We start from the raw sequence: 23,573 nt of genomic DNA on the forward strand, positions 1-23,573 counted from the left end.
TATATTCGGACCGATACGATATTTACTCGCAACCCAGCTGAGAGCCTAAAACAGGACACAACTTGGCCTACGCTCTCTGGCCGACCTCTGATGGATGTTACTTCACTATCTGTGATTTAGTCGGGGAATGTCGACTCAACACTCCCAAGAACAGGAGCCTTCATCAGTGGGCCATGGGGTCAATCATCAGCGTGTTAACTCTTATGACTTAGACATTTATGTAGCTAATAGTTATGTCGTTTAGTCGTGCTTGAAAAACCTGATAAATTTAAGTCCATATTTGCTCTCTTTGCTCTCTGTTTTTGGTCTCCACAAACTCCTGGGGTAAATATCTGACTCTTCTGAAGCTCCACTTGATTCAGCAGCTAGCTTCTATCTTTTTCTGTCTGCTGTTTGTTGCTGAGCAGGGAGTCTGCAGTGGATTTAACGAAGAATCTAAAGATTATATGAGCACCACATTGGTATTGGTGCCATTAAATGCCATTAAAATGTCAATTCATGTATGCTGCTGCTACACAGCCCCTTTACTTACTGAGTTGGAAAATATCTGCATCATGGACAACAACACAAATCCATATATTGCATCCATATTTTTAAGCGGCGAGTTCTTACAGCAGGCAGTTTTTCTCCTGCTGCTGATACGATGATAATAATGAAAGCTCTTAAAGTCACTGTGAAGCTCTTTAAAATCGAGGGGAGCTACAGATTCAGGTGATGTAGGTTATTCCCAATGAGCTATCTGGTTTTCAAACATTATAAAAATACAGATTACAGTCCCTTTAAATTAAAAGTACATAATGCTTCTGTACAGGATGACTTTAGAACAATATTAAAACATTAGCAAACTCAGATATTTGAGACTTTTCAGAGAGTGTGTGAGGAAACTTCAGCAGAGGTCCAACAGAGAAACTCGGAGGACACAGCAGGAGAAAGATATCAGTCATTATTAATTCAGAAGAGTTTCCCCTACAGCCACAATAACAACAAGTTAGTCCACTGCTGAGAGGAAAACACCTGACCTCTCTGACTGACGGTGTGTTTGTGTGTGTGTGTGGGAGCAGAGCCTTGGCTGCTGTTACTGTAGGTGGGTGTTAGCATCGAGGCTAATGAACCCCACAGGGACTGAGCGGGGACTGCCTGTGGACATGCTAATGCTCAGTGAGTGCTGATCTATGCTGTAGGAGGAGGGTAACACGCACACACACACACACGCGCGCACACACAGAGAGAATAAAGTCCCAGACTGTGAGATGAGTCACAGGGGAAGGCGGCGCTGTGAAGGTGCTGCAGTTTACCTCCGACACTCACTGACTGAAGTGTAAAAATATCCAAGAAGCTTTTTGTCCCACGCTGGATGCCGTCTTTAATTTCTGTGTTTTAATAAAGTCGTTCTGTGCTGCCGCTCTGCAGCAGAGTGTGAAATTAACTCGTCTGTGTGTGTGTGTGCGCGTGTGTGTGTGTGTGTGTGTGTGTGTGTGTGTGTGTGTGTGTGTGTGTGTGTGTGTGTGTAAATGTCTCCAGTTTAACCTCCACACACTCCTCTGTGGTCTATTTCTCTCTTACAGGAACATGTGGCTGAACATGGACGACATTTTAACCTTGCAGAGGAGTTTATTTTATATAGTCGACATCCCCGGGTTTATTTCCCTCTGTATTAAACCTAAACCACAGATATTCTACTTCTTCTGAAAGACTGTTTCAACATATTTTATACTTATTTCATCGCTGCTCAGAGATATTCATAAACCCCATCTCGACTCAGTTTTCCTCTTTGCTGTGAGGGGGATCTGCAGCTCACTGGGGGGCTGTGCTGCCGCTGCTCAGGCTGTAGAAGCTAAAGTAGAAACTGCACAGTGAACATCAATTCTTCTTTATCTTTCAGCAGAAAACTAAATAAATCATCAATCTTTCTGCATAAAGGATGCACTCTGCTTTACCTCGGGGCCAAACTGCTACAGGTATCTGATGTATCCGTCTGAAGCGGAGAACTCGTCCTACTCAAGTAATCAACAACAAGTTCTTGCTTTGACTTCGCGGACGGCTGATACATACTTCAGCAAAGGACTTTTTGTTTCCCTCTTTGTTATACTCCTGCACAAACTGCTTCCAAAGGACATCAGCAGGTTTCTGTTTGAACTCTGTTTATTGTACTTTCAGAACTCAGGTCTCTCTTGTAAAAGACAAAAAGACGACCTGAAGAAAAGGTTTTAATAAAGATTAGAAATTACTATTCTGTTTAAAGATCGTCACTGGGGCTTTTTTCATCAGTAATATCACAATTATTAATCACGATTAGGGCAATTAATTGAATATTAATCCTCATCACGATTTCCGATTCCCTCAATTAAACAATTGACGGACGGAGATATTGACGTTTAAAATGAAAACTCTGAAGCATATGAAATCAAGCGCTTTCTAAACTAGCAGCCACTCCACCAGGGGGCGATGGAGAGGGTTCGGCATCACTTTTGGGGCGCTGGCATGCCATGTCATCAGCGCCTACCTTGCAATGTCTTACTTTTGCTGACTCCAAACGTTTTCATTGTCTAGCAATCGCTGTATCGCTGTCACTGCTGTGAAATGGATGATCGTCTCTGGACACTTTGTTAAAACTACAAACGCAACAATTGGATCAGTGAGTCATTGACAACCAGCGCGCCTGGCAGGTTAGTCTCTCCTACTTAGCCTCTCTGCGATTATTTTGGTTTTGGACAGTCACCTATATTACTGTTAGAAAAAATTGGCAAACCATTATATCTGGTTTGTAATAATACCTTTAAAAATATGTTACATGATACACGTTCTTATTATCTAAAGCATAGTTACTAACTCTTCTGCTAACTCCTCTTTGAATTAGATTTGTCTAAAACAAAGTGCACTTCTTATAAACTTTCAGACACGTTTGTAGTGAACTAAGTCCCTTTTAAATCTCTGCTGGGAAAGTTTTTAACTCATTCTGGGAGGATGAAGGTGAGGAGGAGGGTGCAGATGAAATGATTCAAAGTTTGTTCTGCAGACGACAGTGATCCGAAATCCACCTGAAAAGCTTCAAAGTTTAAAACAAACAATTCACAAGCAAATCAAAGAAATCGTGATCTTCTCAGCCTCCTTGATATCAGAAAACCTTCAAACAAAAGGTGAAGTTGTTAATAAAGGTATAAAGACTCCGGGTGTCGCTGTTCGGCTCGGTGGTCGTACCTGCGTCTGGATGCGGTTCAGACCTCTGAACCACAGGATCTGGCCTCTCCTCAGCTCCATCTCAGCGTGATCGATCTCGTCGGCTCCCTCCGTCAGCTCCTCCTCGTGGATCTCCTCCTTTGTGGTGCCGTGACCCGCCTCCTTCAGGAACTTCAGGTGGTGGGTGGGGATGGCCGAGATCAGCTGAGAACGTCAGGAAAATAAAGTCATTGGATGTTTTCTACGGCTGCGGAGAAAAGGCTGCTTTACAAACTGGAGGTTTAAAAGATGAGGCAGAGCTTTAACATCCTTTCATTATGCTGAACGAACGGTATATTTGAGTCCATGCTTTAATATTGTTTTAATCTGTCCCTTTTGATTCACTTTATAGAAGTGCAATAAACCGGAGGGCCCCTTAAGAGCATCAAGACAGTTTTACTGATGTTTCAGGGAAGTTTGACAAATGTTTTTAATAAAAACTGATAAAAGCTCGGCTGCTTTCCATAACTTGTTAATTCTTCATCAACAGGCTATAATTCACAATCCTTTACTGAAGCTTTATTTTTATTTTACTTAGACTTAACCAGAAAGTCACACTGAGATTAAAAACTATTTTCCTAAAGACACAAATAAGCAGGGACAGGCTCAAATTCTGTTTAACTGTAAATAAGCATCCAACATGTAAACATTACATTATTTACATACATTTCATTACAGAGTGGATAAAAGAGGCAACAAGCCAGCAGCATGGCCGCCTAGCGCTCTCAAACACTATAAATGTTGTGGCACTTTATGGGACTGGGTCATTTGTTACTTTTCTGTTACACTTCATTTTACAGGTGTATAATTTTAGCTTTTAGCACTTAGGCAGGTCAGAAAAAGGTTTTACATATAGTTTTATATCTTTTATAACGTGTATATATCTCTCTCTCTCTATCTCCATCCATCTCTATATCACTCTCAACTCTTAATCCATCCTGTCTGGATGAAATTAAACCTCTGCAATCCATCCCTATCTTTCTATTATATCTATATCTTCTCTATTTCTGTCCATCTCTCTATGTCCCTATATCCATCTCTTTCTCTCTATCTGCTGCTCCATCCATCTCTTTCTCTCTATCTGCTGCTCGATCCATCTCTTTCTCTCTATCTGCTGCTCGATCCATCTCTTTCTCTCTATCTGCTGCTCGATCCATCTCTATCCATCTCTCTACCCATCTTAATGTCTCTCTATCCATCTCTATCTCTCAATCGGTCACTCCATCCATCTCTATCCGTTGCTCGATCCATCTCTCTATCCAACTCTGCATCATCTCCATCTCTATCTATCCATACATCCATATATCTATCCATCTATTATTCTTGGTTAGACATCATGTCAATCCTTTCTAACAGATTCAATCTCAAATATAATTTCAGAAAACTCCTGAAAACCAAAAGAAAAACACTTTAAGAAAATAATCTTGTTTTTGAACATAATTTCTTTTTCTTTCTTCCTTAAATTAACTTATTTCTATTTACTCTTGTTTTCTTCTCTAATCTAAAGATTTTAACTCCTGTTTAGAGGAGGCTACAAACACATTTCATTGTGCAGTCCTGTTTTGTGTAATGACAATAAAGCCGTTACTATTATTACATTCACCTTCTTTATTTTCTCATTAAACAAACAGAGATCAGATTGGTTTGTTCATTGTTCAATTAAACTAGAGAGCGGCGACGCACTGATCCTCCAGCTGCGGCTGCTCTTCAGACTTTTATCCGTCTGTCACTTTTTCTGTTGGAAACAAAAGACCTCCAAGATAAATAAGAGACCTCCCATCAGCCTGTTTCTGTCACCTCTCTGTTCTCTGCCCTCCAACTGAACCCACCAGGCTTCCTACGACTTAACTTTTCTCTTCATAATGTGTGTTTTCTAAGCCCCTGTGCGTGTGTAAGAGTGTGTAACAGGATCATGTGATAGTGTGTGTGTGTGTGTGTGTGTGTGTGTGCCTCCACAGAGGGACTGACACGCTTGGTTTGTTTTCCCTTTGCGCTGGTAAACAGACCACAAACCTCATGTTTCCTCCTCCTCGTCTTCTCCTCAGATTGTTCTTTTTACTTTCCGCTCTGATGCCGTTTGTTCAGAACCAAACGACTCTGCTTCTGTCTCACCTGTCCCCACAGCAGCTCTCCCACGCCGATGAACACGCACCACAGCCACTGGTCGATGGTCAGAGCCGTGCAGGAGAACGGCTTCCCTCCGAACTGAACGATGATGATCTGAGGAGGAAAAGAAACACTCGTGATTTAGTCTGGTGACTTTTTTCATATCCCACAATGATTTGAACACAAAAACAAGCTTTATCTGTGTATCCAGCCAGATATATCTTATTCCTCTGTACCAAAGAGCTCTATTAAAATCTGTGGGTGCATCAGTGACATGTTCCTCCATTACTGGATACACACATTTTGACTCAGTCCTGCTGCTAGAAACACTCACAAGAACAATTAATTGGCTGCTGAACGTAGTCCCCAGTTAATGCAGAGTTGACGCCTGTTTGAGTAAAGTATATTTGAAACTATGTTTTCAAAACTTTTGTTTTCAGTGGAGCCTGAAGAAATGTTTTCTACTTCAGCAGAGCATGGAGAAGTTTCTGTCAAAGCAGGCGATGAACCAACTCTGCCGAGTGAAACTCGCAACAACTTAATTACTTCACTTGTTCTGAACAAACCTCGCTCCTCGCGAGATCAATGTCGTTAAGGGTGAGGAAGGCACATTTGGAGAAACCAGAGAGAGTGAGCCTCAAATTAAAAAGCATCTAAGTGGAGCTAATGCAATTATGTTAGACAATTTTTTTTTCTGCCTTTGGAGGGCGCTATCCACTTCTCCAACGGGCCCTGGAAGTTCAAAAACATCATGTTTCAAATGTAGACTGCAGACCCAAAGATTTCTTTAGAAGATCCACCGGTATATTCTCGTGGTATGTCGGATTCTGTACCGCTCTGCAGCGATCAATGTCTGGGAAACGGTAGCTTTTCACTCCAGCATCTCTCGCTGTGGTGGTTCCTTTCAGAGGGAGGGGCGCAATGCACGCTGGGTGTTGTAGGAATGTAGAATGGGCGAAACCACGAGATGTTTGTACAACTTTCTCCACAGCTATGGCGCCAATTTCAAATATAACTCCTTCTATCGATTACAGAGAACACCAGCTTTGACTGGCAGCAGCTTTTTCCTTTAATAGATTCTGATCTAACGATGGTCTGTCTTTATTTAAGGCGATGTGTCGCTGCAGTTCTTTTGATGGTTACTTTTTTTCTTGGTGGATGTGAATCATGATTTTGGACAAATAAACCAATCAAAATGTGAACAATACCTGAGAGAAGGCATGCTTCATGTAGGCCGGTCTTTGAGGTTATTGGTTCGATGGTTTTACGTCGACATACTCCTCATTAATCTACAGTAGGCATCGAAGCATTTGTTTATGATGATGGAGTTACCTGCAGGGCGAAGGTCCCCAGTACGACGCTGCAGAATATGGGGTTCCTGTAGATGCCCTCGAACACGTTCCTCTCTCCGTGGATCTTCCTGGCGTTGATTTCATTGAAGAGCTGCATCATGACGAACACGTTGAACACAATGGTGTAGTGCTCCGACGGCGGCGAGTGCAGGGGGGCGTTACGGCCGTTATCGATGTCGAAAAATGACTCGCCTGAGGAAGAATGAAGGAAAGATCAACAAAAACAAATCTGATGGTCTGTTTTTTGGATGTAACAGGCAGATTTAACTTTTCTCTCCAGTAGTTAGGCTTACCAGCGAAGAGCAGCGTGAAGATGATGACGAGCTGGTACACGGCGTGGCCCAGGATGTTCTTCATCATGGTTCTCGAGATTAGGGGCTTGTTGCGGCCATACGGTCTACGCAGCAGAAGAGACTCGGTGGGCGGCTCGGTGGCCAGAGCGAGAGACGCCAGAGTGTCCATGATGAGGTTGACCCAGAGCATCTGCACGGCCTTCAGAGGAGAGTCCTGCAGGAGGAGGAAAACAAAGTTGTTGTTTTCGCACTTATACAAAAACCAGCATCACGTCTACATCGTGTTCTTTCTGTTATTTCCCTCTACTTTCTCTTGTTTTCCTCCTGGCCTCTGTATGTTTTGTGTAACATCCCTTTGAGATACATGAAGGGCCATTTTTTCTTCTCATATTAAATAATTTTCAACTGCAAAAACGCCTCAATCCCTCAGTGTATGTCAAACACACTTTGGGAGATTCCCCTCATGACATGCAACGTCTGAAGCCCCTCGAGGTTTACGCCTTTAGACCCGAGCCAGGCCAACACAGAGACTCAAACATATTTTTATATGATATTTCTAAATTAAACATTTGTCACAATAATTATATTAATTGAGTCACAATAAGCGCAGGAATTATTGGACAGCGGACAAAAAAAGCTAATGGGTTACAGTGACCTTTTACCTATAAATTCCAATCAGTAGAAAAGTGCCAAATAAGATCAAAGTCCCTCGTTTGATATTTATTCAGGAAGTATAAGAAGGAAGTGGACGTACCCAAAGGGACTTCACCCTTTGGTTTGTCGGCCATTTTTAAGCTTCGAGGTTGTTTCCATCTTTTGTTTTGAAACCAGAAGTGAGAAGAGGGTGGATCCTACGCCTCTATCCTGCTCGTCAATCAGAAGGTAGCCACGCCCTAAATCATCCCCTGCTTTATCTTCTGTTTTTGGGCCTTTCTCAAACCACTCCCACATACTACACTCTGTTAGCACGCTCGCATGGAGGATCCATCACATTGAGTGTGGAGTGGGAGTGGGTTTTTAAACCCTCGACCAGCGAGTCTGCACCAATGCTGACTCAGGTGCAACGCTGTGTTAATATATATAACATACCATATATAATAACATACTGACGTCAGCGTCTTAAAGTAAATGTTATATTCAGGACTTAATAAGTGTTTTTAATAAGTGAAAAGTTTAAAGTGTAAAAAACATATTTACAGATAAGAGATGTCAGAAAGGAAGCTCAGGATGACATGTAACCATGGTGAGGGGAGTTTGTCTCAAAGCTTGGGGCTGTATTTAATCCCTTCACCTAAACAAAGGGTTCTCTATTCAGCTGTGAGCGTGATGGGGTGTGAGTGGGAAGGGTCCGATTTCAGAAAGGCCCTTACTCTAAATGGGACCATAATTCCCTAAATGAACATCATGCTGTATTGAAGAAGACTCTAAAGTAGCAATTGAGACCAGAACCTCATCAGGAAAATGTTTTCTGAGGAAATATATCAACTGAAAAGTACAGAAGGATCATCGATTGATCTGCAACCAGTGGAGTCGCCCCCTGCTGGCCATGAGAAAGAAAGCAGGTTCAAGGAGCTTCTGCATTGAATCAGAATCAGGTTTTTTGCAGTATGTTTACACATACAAGGAATTTGTCTTGGTGGTTTAGTGCAAAGTAATGAACATGGAAAAATAGAACTAAGTGAATAAGGTAAAATAATCATGTACAATGATATATAATGTATATGATATGATAATATGTCCGTTATGGAAGAGCTGTACAGTTGTGCAGGAAAGTTCAAGATGGCGTCAAGAGCGTACAAAAAGTAAGGTTAAATCCACGTCTTATATACAGTCTGCGATGAAACCCAAACACACAATGCCTCTAATCATCACTCTTTCCAGCACGGAGGCATAAAAAGATGTTTAAAATGAGAATATATTTAATTCCTCCAAACGTCTCCACATGAGGTCACAGTGAGGTAAGTGGGTCACATGCAGAGTTACTCCCTGAGACGACAGCTTACTGCTATAACAATAAAGGGATTTACATCACATTTCCATTTGTCTTCTGCCATTAAGCACAGAAACAATGATATCGTTGTGTTTTAAATGCAGCATTCACACTTCACAGGACCCCCTCCACATGTGACAGCAAACCTACGCCTTCCTCTGTAAACAATAACCACATCAATCAGAGTACAGTCTTTAATGATCTGTGCCGGCGTGTCCGCGCTCTAACAGGAACCCAGCGACGAGGATCAGTCGTACAAACACAGAGACCGCAGACCTGCTGAGTCCCTGTTATATTTCAGGACTGTGATGGTGCCATGGTTTCAGGCTGTATCTTAGCCTACTTTGAGCTCTGCGCTCTGCAGACGAGTTAGTTATCTGTCCTGCCAGCTGTGAGCCTTTCAATTAATACACAGACGCTTGTTCCCGTTTTATATTGTGTCAGGAGTTCAGTTTCCTGATTAGAGGCACATTAGGAAACAAAAAATGTGACACGGCTCCCTCGCCTCCACACGGCGCTCAGACGGGCACGTTAAAATACAGAAAAACATTTCCCTCCTTTTTGTGGAGATTTGATCAAAAACAGAAACGTACGGATGCAACAAAATGTGAGAAAATGATCTGGAAAAATGCTTCAGTTCAACTTAAATGATCAAAGTCCACAGAGGAAGAGGGTCAAATTACTCATTTACAATGAGCTGAGCAGGCTGCATTTCAACAGACACATTTCATACAACTCTGTCTGTCATTATTCTTTGTTCTTAAGCTCTCATATTTTCCAATTCTCATTAAAACGTGTGCATCCTCAATCAGATAACTGATGGCAAAGGAAATGAAACATTTAATCCTGGTGAAATTAAAGTCAAAAGTCTGTGGAGGAAAATCTCATGTTTAAAATATCTCGAATGTATGAAGGGGGGCTGCACGGTGGTGCAGTGGTTAGCGCTTTCTGTGTGGAGTTTGCATGTTCTCCTCGTGCATGCTCCGGGGTCTCCGGCTTCCTCCCACAGTCCAAAGACATGCTTGTAAGGTTAATTGGTGACTCTAATTTGCCGATAGGTGTGGGTGTGAGTGCGAAAGATTATCTGTCTCTGTGCGTCGGCCCTGTGATTGACTGGCGACCAGTCCAGGGTGTACCCCGCCCTTCGCCCAATGACAGCTGGGATAGGCTCCAGCCCCCCGCGACCCTGAACAGGATAAGCGGTATAGATAATGGATGGATGGACTGTATGACGACAGACTGAGTTTCTGTCCTTTAAAGTCAAATCTTTAATGCAAAACTTCCAGAAGAGGGAAGATCAAATGTTATTAAAAACATCAGATTTCCTGTGCGGGGTACAATTATTATGACTAGTCTGATAAACGATCGGCGCTGTGACATTAAAAAATGATCAGGGTGTACATGAGCGTCCTCTCATGTCTGCCTTAAATCTTGTGACCGGAGGTGTCATTAACACATACTGTGTGTATTTAAACGAGTTAGATCGTCACTGTCAAGAAGTTAGTTTGTATAATGTATAATGCAGAGTGAAGTCATGTGTGCTTCGCCCCAGTTTATATGAGATGCGACATTAAGGGTGCTTTCACACCTGACAGCTTTGGTCCAGACTTTTGGACTTCACTCTGAAAGACGGGTCTCGGTCCGTTTCCAAATGAACCACGGTCCTGTTCGATTCAGGTGTGAACATAAACGGTCTTAAAGTAGGACCTAATATAGGAAGCAAACCAGAACACTGTGTATGTGTCAGACGTGGGGGAGCGACGAGGAAATAGAAATATGAGCTGACCAAACAATTTCACAGAACACGGAGGTATTCAAACTGTTCAGTGAAAAACTGAAGGACAGAGGAACTGATCGATCTGTGGAACAATGCCAGTTCAAGGTAAAAAAACACCTCAGACAACAAAACATAAAAGTCCACGATCACATCGAGTGTGATTGAGGAGCGTGCTCTCCCTCTTTGTTTACTTCAGGGAGTCTGCCCATGTGGAAATTCTGACCAATCAGAGAGCAGTTTCCTCTGGCATCAAAGCTTTTGGTCCGCTGGTAAAAGCTGCGGTGTGAACACAAACCAAACTCGAGGCAAAATGCAACTTTGTAACAATTTGGTCTTTGATTCGGATCAAACAAACAGACTTCAGGTGTGAAAGCACACTAACATCGCCAGAATTACATTTGCGAATGTGGTGACAGAGGCAGACTACAGCTCCTGCTGTTTTAAACACAGTGATCGAAGGGGTACCAGTGGCTTTGAAAACCAGTAGGGAACACCGGGTCTCACAGTATGTCACTTTCAGGCAGTCTGAAGCCACAGAGCTCTTCTTTTACCCTCTTTGCCCTTCATGCAAGTAAAGAAAAATTGACGCAGAAGCTTAAAGGCATGGGCCTGCAAGTGAAGCATGGGGCTGCAAGTGATTTCTTGTTTTCACCCAATCATCGCCAAATCTTCCAGCCTGTCGTCCGCCATGTTTGTTTACTCTAAAGTCTCGTTTGACCTTGAGAGATTTAGTGAGATTTCCAGTGTTGAGAGTCGGACTCTGGTTGTTGGTGAATTAATCTGTTAGTGTGTGGTGTGCTGTTTGGGTCATATCGCTGCTCTCCACAAACTACAGGAACAAATCTGTCGTCGTTTGTCGTCATGTGTGGGCTCTCTCACACATTAGTTAAAATTTTAAATATCTCTTAGTGTGGGACAGGCCTAGGAAACTCAAAGTAACAACTCAAGAGAAAATAATCCCTAAAAAATGATCTAAAGAAGAGAAGACGAGAAGATAAGTCCTGATGTCTGAACAGATGTAACATCAGAGCCAGAGTGGAGCCTTCAGCTTACCTGTGTGATGCAGGCGCCTGTGAACGCCACGATCACGGCCACCACGTTGACGGTCAGCTGAAACTGCAGGAACTTCGATATACTATCGTATACATTCCTTCCCCACATGACGGCTTTGACGATGCTGGTGAAGTTGTCATCGGTCAGGATGATATCAGACGCCTCTTTGGCCACGTCTGTCCCGGCGATTCCCTGACAAGAAGCAGAAGGAGACGGATCAGATTTGAAATATACTCCTGACAAAAACACACTGGAGTTTCTTGGAGGGAATAAACTGGCCTGTTGTCCCCTGGTGAGTTGAGTTTGACAACTCTGGTTTACAGAGTAATGCAGCTAAAAGTTTATGTGAGAAATGTTTTGACTCGATCAGCTGACGTGGTGTTAAAAATAAAACAGTATCCATAAAGAAGCTGTGGTTTAAAACCTCTGCAGGGACAGACAGACGTTGGTCTCTCCCTGTTTCACAGCTGAACAGGTGATAATTGAACTGGGACACTCTGGTGCAAACTGAAATGTTCCAAATGGGCCACATTAGGACGGGGAGGAGGTCACTGGTTTAATGTGAGCGGCTGTCTGAGTTCGGTCTGACAGCTCAGCAGCTGCTCGGCCGCCTGCAGGAGACCCCGGCGCTCACATGACTTTGCTCAGTGAATAAAGGTCACAGAGGAGGAGGCAGCTGATGTGACTCAGCTCAGCCACAGTGCTGTCACTGTGGCTTCAATTGATCAGTATCAGCTACAGAAAATCAGCTGATCGTTTGTGAAGTTTGACTCTTTGTGCAAAAACAAATAATCATCAGTTGGATCTGAACGAGTGTGCAGAGCTGCTTCAAGTCTCAATCTGTCTCGATTTTAGCAGGATTTTTCCAAGACAGTCTGCAGACCTGCACTCTCAGGTCGGTTCTGTTGCAGCCTCCACTGTCAGGCCACCTCCACTGTCAGGCCACCTCCACTGTCAGGCCTCCTCCACTGTCAGGCCACCTCCACTGTCAGGCCACCTCCGCTGTCAGGCCCGGAAATGGATGCAATAAATTACAAAAATAAAATTGTGTGGATTCTTCCGGTTTTAACTTTTTAGTAATTTATATATTTCAATCGTTCTACTATTACGCTTCTTATTTACACTCGCTATTGATGTATTCTATAAAAACGGGAGATAAACGGGACAAAATGATGAAACATTTTTACAAAAAAATTAAGCTTATTTAGTCTGCAGTTGGAGCTTACAGCTGCACTATTGGCTTTCTTGCTTTTAAAATGTTACCTTGTAACCTTGTGCATGTACATCTTAAATTCTTACTTTTAACCATCTTTCATTTAATATTTGGCTCTTACTGTCTGTGCTGTTTTCTTACCTTGTGCTGTGGGACCACCTACATTTTTAACTTAAACCGACCAGTGATTAAATTTTCTTCTCCCGTTCTCTCCCCTTTATCTCCCGTTTTTACAGAATACATTAATAGCGAGTGTAAATAAGATAGCCAGCGTAATAGTAGAACGATTGAAATATATAAATGACTAAAACGCAGAAATCGGAGGTATCTACACAATTTTATTTGGTGATTTATTGCATCCATTTCTGGGCCTGACAGTGGAGGTGGCCTGACCGTAGAGGCTGCTACAGAACTGACCTGAGAGTGCAGGTTCTGCAGCCAGACGCCTCTCAATTTTTCAGGCGATAGAGCTGCACCTAGGGTCATCACGATACCAGAATTTCAAACTTCGATATGATACTAGTGAAAATAAATGATACTCAATACCTGTGTCGTTACCACGGCAACAAAAATAGAAGTCCTAGGAGCAAAAAAGTTGGTCGTTTTCTTGTTTTTAATTTCCCACAAAAAAAAAAGTCATGAAACACACCAGCTCGTCTGACATCCTGTTGCATCTCTTTTACTCGGCAGCTTTGGGTTAAAATCTGACTGTAGCTCTGTTGGGTCTTTTTCAAGCTTAGATTATAGATAGATTATTTGATCCACAGAACGATAGCTTATAGTCATTTTTAAAGCTTAAATGGTGGAAAATTCTTATTAATTTCCTGCTTTTTCTCTGTTTATTATCATATTAAACTGAGTATCTTTAGGTTTTAGACTGAAAAAATATTTTACAGCATCATCTGTGACTTTGAGGAGCTGGGATGGACTTTTTCATCATTTCCTGACATTTCATTGACTAAAATAATCCATAAATTGATCGATAATAATAATAATTCTTAGTTGCAGCTCAGTAAGGCGAGCTTCATGCTGTTTCTGGCTAATCAGAAATCACACAGCTCCTGTTTACAGTCGCTTCTTCTTTCAGCTGGGCATGTTGACTGTGTTGGCTCTAAGATATGTCATAATGTGGCACGGTAGGGTTATATACGTCACGCAGTAAATATCTGAGCGTTCAAAAAAAAAACAACACTGAGACGTTTTGAGTTTCAACAATGCTGAACATTTTGTCATTACACTTGTTCTTTTTTTTTCATTAACACATTTTGACACTTGGCACAACAGCTCGGGTGATGTAAACAGGAGGTCGAGTTCGCTTCCAGCTACACATGAACCCTGTTTGAGTTTTTAACCGAAAGTTATGTCCAGTCTGAAGTTATTACGATCACAGTCTGACCTCTGTCCAGTTCCTCCTCATGGGGAGTGAAGAGGTCACACGTCTGATGTCAGCTCTGTTCTCGTTCACAACTGATGACGTGTTGTTTTTGGAAAGTTAAATATATGTTCTTTTGTTTCCAGGCAGCCAATGGTTTCATCTTCGTCTACTTCATTGAACGAAACTTGACTTTCCGGATCGATTTTCACTTAAAGTACATTATCAATACTGACATCTTCATTGTGACATAAATAATGCAGATAAAAGGTTCACTGTGATGGATTAAACAACACTAAATGGTTTTATTAGTCTGTTTTAGATGTTTGTAATAGATTTCCCCTGTGTACAGAAGTTCACGTAAAACAAACTAATGATTGAAAATGGGGAAAAATATAAATCCAAAAGCCTTGGACACAAGCATTATAAAAATTATAGAACAGTTTAAGTAATCTGATTGGACAAGAGGCATTCCATGAGTGCTGATAGAGAGCACAACATCACTAAGTCATTTGATTGTAGCTGTTTTCATTAAGCAAAAAAGCCGGGTGTTAGAGGGTTTTTGGACCAGCTGTAGAGCAGCTTTAGATTCAATTTTACTAAACAGGATAAAAAAGGTTCTGTTTTTACGCTCCCTGTATCTTGAACAAACTCCCAGAAACACTCAGTTCTTTTAACTCAACGACAGCTGCCTTTTATTAAATTATTTTAATACATTTACTTTAATAACTATTTTAATTACATATCACTGCACTGTAACGTTTACTCTTATATCTTATAACTCTTATGATATTTTAGCTTCTGTTTGTCCTGTTTTATAAAGTGTTTCTTTTTCATGCTTTTGTTGTCTTGTGTGAAGCACTTTGACTTTGTCTTGTTGCTAAAGTGTTTAGTATAAATAAACTTGCCTTGCCAATACGTTACGATATGGTCATTAAAAGACTGCGATCAGAGTCCAAGATACTATAATCTGTGTTTAACTGTCTGTGACCAGAATATAATCTGATATTATTTAATATAAAATAAACATGAGCCAAAAATAGAAAGAGAAGCATCAGTCTCACTGCTGTCCGTCTATTTGTTGGTTTTTGGAGAATAAGAGCAGTAACATGGCGACAGAGTGTGACCTCACTGTGCTGATGAGCCGCAGCATCCACCCTCCACATGCATCCATCTATTATTCCATTTCACAGCTTCTTAATGACGCCACGGCATTGGCATCGCATTTATAGAATAGACTTATTTCACGGCTGCATTAGAGACATAATCAGCTCAAAGGGTTTTGTTCTTTGGGTGATGATGCAGAGAAAACTGAAGCATCAGATGAAAGAAGAAGAAGAAGCAGGTACCATAGCAAAGCCGACGTCAGCCTTCTTGAGGGCGGGGCCGTCGTTGGTACCATCTCCCGTCACTGCCACCACCTGTCGGGTTTCTCCCACCGTGCTGTCGATGATTCCTGATCAACAAAGCGAGACAAAAACAAACAACAATGCTACTTTTTAATGAGTGTGTCAACATTTCAGGTCAGACAAATGAGGTCTCTGCTTCTGTCTTTAAAAACACAAATGACTATTTCCTGTAGTTTACAGGCCGAGTTCCACCAGCAGGGGTCACACCTATATTCCCTGGGTCCTATTCTATCCTGATGTAAACTAACATTGGAAGAAATAAGTTAGGGCTATCATCATACTTCAAAGTGCAAACAAAGGAAAGGAGGTGGATGTTTTAAATGCATTTTTAGAGGTTAACATATGTTCAGCCTCTGTGGAGAAATCAGTGTGTAACATCAAGAACGCTGTCCTACCTGCAAATGTAAGGTCATATGTTTCAAGGATTACAACATCAGTGTGCTGTATGCTAAATGTGAATGATCTTAACACATTGACCACCCCAAGAAACACTGCTGAGTGCATCAAACACTTAAAAAAATCTCTTCTAAGAGGATTATTAAGCGGTTGAACAAAGGACTCTGGGAACATCACTAATTTACATGTGGCTTAAAGACACACCAAACCAATCATGTATAATATTGGATCTCTGATAGATTGAACCCACCTTTGACCAGAGTGTGTTTGTCTGTCGGCGATGAACGAGCCAGAACGCGAAGTTTGGGCCAAACTTTGTCCAGGCGCTCTTGTTCCACCTGAAAATGGGAAAAGTAGTTTAGCCTTTATTTGATAGGAAAGTGGATAGAGTTAGACATATGGGAGGAGAAAGTGGGAGTGACATGCAGAAAGGGCCGAGGACTGAGCCTCTGTACATGTATTTGCACGCTTTCCTGTAGAGGCGTGTTGCTGCCAGCTGTGTTTTCTGAAGCAGCACGTAATGACGATCACCGCTCTCTGTGCATAAAAATGCAATTGTTCTTGTTGTCTTCAATTCTTTTGCTAACATCTATAAAAAACTAAAGTCTGCCCTCCGCCCCCGCCTCTCCACACTCACACACTCCGAGCATGCAGGGGCGGGGTTTACACGGACAGACTGGCATCTCTCACGCTCGTATTGATTTAAAGGCGGAGGCGAGTGCTTCTAAAATTAACAGGAGAAGCAATACGCAGCTTGCTAGCCATAACAACTGTCACAATAGTGTCGGAAACAGGAGAAGAGAGGTTGAAGGGATGACGCGGCAAAGGGCCGAGGGCAGGAGTCGAACCCTGGACTGTAGCCTCTCGAGTCGAACCGCTGAGCTAAACTGCCGCCCGGATGTAGTTTTGTTTCTTACTTTCATGATTGCAGCATAAAATAACAACTCTTGCTCTTCTATTTCAGTTCTTTTAAGTTTTTTAAAATCAGCAGGTAAATAGAAGCTTTCACCTGCTCAGTAGAGGAAAATATATTCTTAAATATATACTTAACAGCATTAAATGTGTTGAGTTAATAGTTTATAACTCCCCCACCTACATTAAACTAACTTCCAAACAGCTGCATTAACAACCTGTTGGACTCCAATCTTACTGATGGGAAGGCCACGTTGCTCTGTGTCTGCTGGATGTGGAGGTTTGCTGCTAGCGTGTGCATGAAGAGGACTTGATGCTGCTTTGAACTTGAACTCATCATTTAGTAAAAACTTTATTGACACACTTTCTGGCTGCGGTGTAAGAATCAGCCCCGTCCTCGTCTCACCTCTCCTTTGTCGTTTCTGATCTGCTGGTTGAACTCTTTGCCCTCCAGACACAGGAAGTCCTCATTGGGCAGCAGGATGCCACACTTGGTTGCGATGGCGCGGGCGGTGTTGATGTTGTCTCCGGTAACCATGCGTACCGTGATGCCTGCACGCTGGCACTTAGAGATCGCCTCAGGTACCTGGAAGGGGGTCAGAAATACAGAGAAACGTTGTTTTCCAACACTTGAAATCTGAGAATTTGTCGGAGAAACTTCTTTCTTTGATCTCTTCATCAGTTTAAAAAGTATTTTGAAGACTGTAGCCTAAAGGAAGAGGAGCTATTGTGAGAGCTATATTTTGCTAAAGTGACGCTTGATAAAACTGATCTAGAGTCAGACCTCTGTGAGGGGTACATGTGGACATAATGGTCAGTTGTCAACACAAAGCTGCCGGCTCCTCACCCTCCTCAGCAGGCGGCTCAGCTGGCATTTAACAGAAAGCAACAGGAGTTCTGTGTTTGCTTACAAATACAATCACACTTCAGAGCTTTGATTCATGCAGAGAGGAGCCTTGACCTGAGTGAAGGAGTCAACGGGTTACATTCTCATTCTGATAAACATTTTCCAGAAAATGAAAGGGTTACAGACTGCCGCAGAAGAGCAACTGTCAAATACTTACTTAGTGACAGGAGTTAGGCGTGAGTAGTGTTTTTAAGATGTCAATAGAGCAAAAACACACAATAACAGAAGTGCAGGAAATGGAGTAAACTGAGTTTTGTCTGCTCTGTTTATCGTATATATTTTGTCTGCTCCAACTTAAGGTACTTAACGTACATCTTACTGAAGTTACCGAGCATTACATCCACAGCCAGAGGCTTTCCTGCGTTCAGCTAACCCCAGTATCCTGTGGGGCTAAATACCTGCACATTGTTGTGATCTGTTGAATATTTTGAATATCCTGATTATTTGTGCAGAATTTAACTTGATGGCTTTAACACGCCTATAAATAGGCTATGATGCATTTTTTTTTTTTTCAGTATTGGGGGTCCATCAATACGGAAGAGGATTAGGGCCACTGGAAAAAAAAAAAAATTAATGTCCAATAAAAAGATTTTTTTATTTTTATTCTGAGTCCGTCAACACGGTCAGGGAGTACAAGGTGCATAAAAAGTTTGGGACCCGCTGTTGTAGACTATCACAAAACAAGTTTCTGTTGATCTACTTTGCATCAGCTGATAAAATCTACTATGACTGAAGGAGTGGCTAAAGCTGAAAAACTGCTTCTGGTAACGTTTTTCTTTTGGAACTAAGAACCTACACCTTAAAAAACCTAAAAATACAGACTTTAGCTGGTAAATCTGAGTGGAAGCTTAAGGAAGGGTCAACACACTGGACACAGTAAAGACACAGGTTTAGAGCTGATTGATGACACTCTACTGGCTAGTCGACGTGTGTCATCGCTGTCAATTGAACTGTGGTTTATCCTGACATGATGATGATCGATACAGTTGCAACAGTGCGTCAACGAACTGACCGTTAACTAACAAACGTCATGCCTCCAAGCTGCAACATAGGTCTTGTAATGCATCTTGTTTGCATCACATCACATCTGGTTGTTTAGAAATAACGTCTGAGCTGCTGACGCTCTCCTGCTGCTCTGCGGTTATTTCCATCCTGTCTGTGATCTTTGTGCTGTGACATTAAAGCAGCACGCAGCACTGACGCTTCCCGAGCTTCATTACAGGCTTCACTTAGCACATCGGAGCATCAAGACTCTGCACACCTGCACAGGATGAGATACTGTTGATGTCTGTCATCATGTTTCCCTATATGACCATGAGCAGCCTGTTACATCAGGTCATGTTTCAGCTCCGTGTCGTCGCTGTTCTCTTTTAATTGAATTCCATAAATGTCAAAGTGCGTCAGGTTAACTTTCCTCCGTACCTCAGGTCTGACGGGGTCCTCGATGCCGACCACGACGATGCAGGTGAGCTCGTTCAGGATGTCGTTCTCGTTGTCCCAGTTCGGCTCTCCGGCCTCGGCGGGGAAATCCCTGTACGCCACGCAGATTGTCCTCAGCCCTTCGCAGGCCATCGGCTCGATCACCTTACGCACCATCTCGTCACGGTCCTTCGTCTTGAAGATGCGAGGCTGACCCTGAGCGTCCAAGATACGAGAGCATCTGGAAGAAGAGGGGAGAAGGAGGGAGATCATTATGTCTTCCCACAGACAGATTATTTCTGGTATAATTTACCTCTTTTCTTACTTTCTCAGGACGATCTCCGACGCTCCTTTGCTGTACATCCTGAAGCCTCCGTCAGCATTCTTCAGCACCGTGCTCATGGACTTGCGGGAGGAGTTGAAGGTGTAAACCTTGTAGAGTTTTTCTTCGGGGACCTCCTCTCTGATCGGCTGGTAGTCCCTCTTCAGGTCCAACACCAGGCCCAGCAGAGCGCACTCCGTCTTGTTGCCCACATGGCGAGGAAGGCCGCCTTCTTTCTCCGGAGGCTGAGAGGAGACAAAAGGTTCAGAGGTGATGGTTACAGGGAGGACCAAGAACACTTCTGCACTTTCTGCACTTATGCATCTTCAGGGGCTGTTTCAGACTAGTCTTTAGGTACATTTGTGCCTGTGTTGTATTTAGATGCATCTGTGCAGTAAAGGTCTCACCAGGATCTTGGTGGTGTACGCCGAGTTGATGGAGATGCTGTTGACCATAATTTCCAGAGTCTCTGGTTTGATGGCGTCCGGCTCGGGGACGGCTTTGTAGTGCGTGTCTCCGATGTACGCCTGCACCACCGTCATGCGGTTCATCGTCAGCGTTCCCGTCTTGTCAGAGCAGATAGCCGTGGCGTTTCCCATGGTTTCACAGGCGTCCAGGTGACGCACCAAGTTGTTGTCCTTCATCATTTTCTAAAACAGAGAAAGTTTAAAGGTTAAACCACCATGATCTCTCCCTTTAAGGTATCAAAAGGTCTGATAAATGGCAAACCTTCTTTTCCCGTCCCGCTTACCTTGACAGAGTAGGCCAGAGAGATGGTGACGGCGAGCGGCAGGCCCTCAGGGACGGCGACCACGAGCACCGTCACGCCGATGATGAAGAACTTGACGAAGTACTGGATGTAGATGGGGGTGCACTCGGCCACCCATGAGAGACCCTGCACCGCGAACGTGTCGATCACAAAGTAGAGGATGAGGATGATGACGGTCAAAGCCGACATGATCAGACCTGGTTAGAACGAGCAGAGCGAGCTGAGTTTAAACACAGACACACTTCCTGTTTGAATAAAGTCAGTTTTGTATGAAGAGGTTAAAGGTTTTATTACAGAATGAAGTTTGATGACCAAACTAAAGGTTTATTATAAGTGCGATACGTTTATGGAGTTTAGGGGTGCATTCAGGGGCAATCTGATTTTGAAATACTTTGAAATACAGTTTGCTGAGGAGCTCATTGAATTCAGAGAACAAAAAATAAGGATTTAAAAATGTTATTTTGCTTGTTTTTTGTATTATAAAATGATGTGAACAAAAGCGGGTACACACTACAAGATAATCACGCTGTTTTTGGCCCTGATTCCCCCTTTAGACAAAAGTGAGCAAAGTCCCGATTGTTTGATGGTTCTAAAGATGATCTCTCCAGATGTTCCTGTGGTGCGAGGGATGCTCAGAGTGACTTTACTTCCCCCTATCTGCTCGGAAGAACATCTGGGCTGCTCCAATTTAAAAATGGTAAATATTAAACAATCTGATAACCTTTTGTGTGGGGGGAACCCCGATGACAGCCGAGCATGCACTCTGTGGATTGTCACGTGGAAAGTAATGATAACCGATTGGGAAGCAAGCTGACTGAAGAAGGAAGCACAACTCACGCTGTAACATGTACAGCCCATGTTCACGCCTTCATGCCATGACTTCACCCAGAGAGATCCTGAAGAGATTTCCAGTTGTGAGAGTCGGTGAATGAATCTGTCATTGTGTGTCGTGCTGTTTGGGTCATATCGTTGCTCTCCGAACACTACTGAACAAAATTGTTCAATCTGTCTTTATTTGTCCTCATGTGTTAAGAGTTTAAACATATGTTAGCGTGGGCCAGGCCTTAGACACGAACATGTGATCACAAAGTCACTGGTTTGATACCAATTGCAAAAAGGTTGCAGACTTTATGTTTGTTGATGCTTTTACAGTTCAACATTTGTCGCCTGAACGCAACATCTGGAAATAACAGGTTTATTAAACAGAAAGTGGAATTGAAGTGAAACTTAGGTAAGGCTGCAAATCAAAGTAAAAAATATCAACTGGAAATTAGTCGGACAACATCCTGATCGTAAACTCAGACCCAGGTGTGCAGGAGCGCAGGTGGAACAGCAAAATCCTCCGCTTGTCTTTTTCTGCTTCATCTCTCCCGTCAAAGTGTTTTAGCCCAAATTCTATTTCCGTCGGTTTATTACCGAAGCACGTCTGTCCTGAAAGCCCCTCAGTGTATTAAGGTCAATTGAAATGACACAGAAAATACCTTCAGTTCCGGGATGAATCGTGTTTCCCAATAAAACATCGATCCAATAACAGTGAGTGCATTCTGACCCCCAAATCCACCTTCAAACTACTCCAAATCTGTTTACTACACTGAGCTCGGCTGGAATTAGAGGACAGTAAAGGCAAGACGGAGATGCAACTTGGCCAGACCAGCGTGTTCGAGGTAGAGACATTAAATGTAATCAGGATAAATGAGTCACCTTGAATAAGAAATGAGCACAAGCTGTTCATTTTAAAGGTTTTTGTATCAAAGGACGATTCAACCAAACACGTCATTACGGGAATATAACGTCCGCAGTATTACAGAGATGAATGACTTTGTGAGTCACTTCCTGTATCCGTGTCATTTGAGTTAAACCACTGCCCCACCCATACTACATATACATAATGGCACCAGACCCAGAGACTAATCACTTATATGGGAGAAGTGAAATACTTATTTTGGTTGGGTTTTTGCCTTAATTGGACAGAACAAACAAGAGAGAGAGACAGGAATTATGAGGACGAGAGAGCGGGGTTGACAGGTACCAAAGGGCGTAAGGTCGGAGTCCAACCTGCAAGTAACAGGCTGCCGCTCCACCGGCGCCATGGCAACAATGAGACCAATGCAGCAAGGACCTAGCTTCTTAGTAATTGCTTCTTACTTCCCATTTCATAACCTTTATTCAGATGCTGTGATTATAGTTGTTGTAATTGTTTTGCCATTTTATTACGTTATGTATTACTGCTTTATAATGTACTACTCCTTTAATCATGGCGACCTGCACTGAGGCAGATTCTAAACCGTCTTCATCTACTGTAAAGCACTTTGGGTCGACTCCCGGTGTTTTTTAATGTGTTACATAAATAAAGTTACAAGAAGTTAATATTTGGCATATATATTTTACAAGCCAGATTTAAGCAACATCACATGAGAGGGAGTGATGTTGTACTGAATATCAGCACCGCTCAGATAATCACAGCGGTGCTGATATTCAGTACAACATCACAACCTCTCATGTGATATTGCTTTTATACAACCTGTACACAAGCGTCAAATAGTAGTAAACAGGAACAATCAACAACAGATTATTTTTTGCTCCGCCAACTCAACTAGTTCCACATCTTAACTGAGACTGGACTTTTGCTGGACTGGACTGTTGCTAAGCAACCCAAACATTCTCCTGCACTCTGTGTCTACAGGTTATCATGTACATTTATCTGTTTGTTTTAATTTATCATCAACCAGTGAAATAAGAGTCTGCTGTGTGATTCAGAGGTACCAGCTCGATCAGTGTAGACATACACGGTCTGCTGACACTAAAATGTTATTTTTTAGACGGACAAATCTGGAGAACTCTTTGAATCTCGTCTTTGTTGGTGCTGACCCGTTCGCACTACATGTCGTTTTCCAACCAGCTAAATTAAATGTAAAAAGAGTGACAACCAAAACCAAAATAAAAAGTTGAATTTATTTGCTTAAAAATGCTTACATTTTGAAAAGATTAGACCACGGCTACTTAGGAGTAAGGAGTGTACTTCGGAGTGTTTGCCTTTTATTATTATTGGCTTGGCCTGTAGTGGCTC

The 23,573-nt window shown here is 42.5% G+C and overlaps 1 protein-coding gene across 6 annotated transcripts in view; it reads right to left on the bottom strand.

The window, feature by feature from the left end:
* The window catches only part of LOC138605564 (plasma membrane calcium-transporting ATPase 1-like), a 121,009-nt gene that overhangs the window by 16,384 nt on the left and 81,052 nt on the right, over positions 1-23,573 (bottom strand). For all 6 annotated transcript variants that reach the window (XM_069677911.1, XM_069677908.1, XM_069677914.1 and 3 more), the window contains 12 exons: positions 20,489-20,703; positions 20,145-20,387; positions 19,741-19,982; positions 19,419-19,656; positions 17,496-17,675; positions 16,428-16,515; positions 15,722-15,828; positions 11,788-11,979; positions 6,968-7,181; positions 6,655-6,866; positions 5,329-5,436; positions 3,199-3,381 (listed from right to left, as the gene is read on the bottom strand). In XM_069677911.1, the coding sequence (XP_069534012.1) occupies positions 3,199-3,381; positions 5,329-5,436; positions 6,655-6,866; positions 6,968-7,181; positions 11,788-11,979; positions 15,722-15,828; positions 16,428-16,515; positions 17,496-17,675; positions 19,419-19,656; positions 19,741-19,982; positions 20,145-20,387; positions 20,489-20,703 (2,222 nt within the window). The remainder of the gene's footprint in view (positions 1-3,198; positions 3,382-5,328; positions 5,437-6,654; positions 6,867-6,967; positions 7,182-11,787; positions 11,980-15,721; positions 15,829-16,427; positions 16,516-17,495; positions 17,676-19,418; positions 19,657-19,740; positions 19,983-20,144; positions 20,388-20,488; positions 20,704-23,573) is intronic.

This window comes from Semicossyphus pulcher, unplaced genomic scaffold (genome assembly GCF_022749685.1).
Source record: "Semicossyphus pulcher isolate SPU_LCO1_2020_fin unplaced genomic scaffold, fSemPul1.0.p SCAF_3, whole genome shotgun sequence".
Taxonomy (NCBI): domain Eukaryota; kingdom Metazoa; phylum Chordata; class Actinopteri; order Labriformes; family Labridae; genus Semicossyphus; species Semicossyphus pulcher.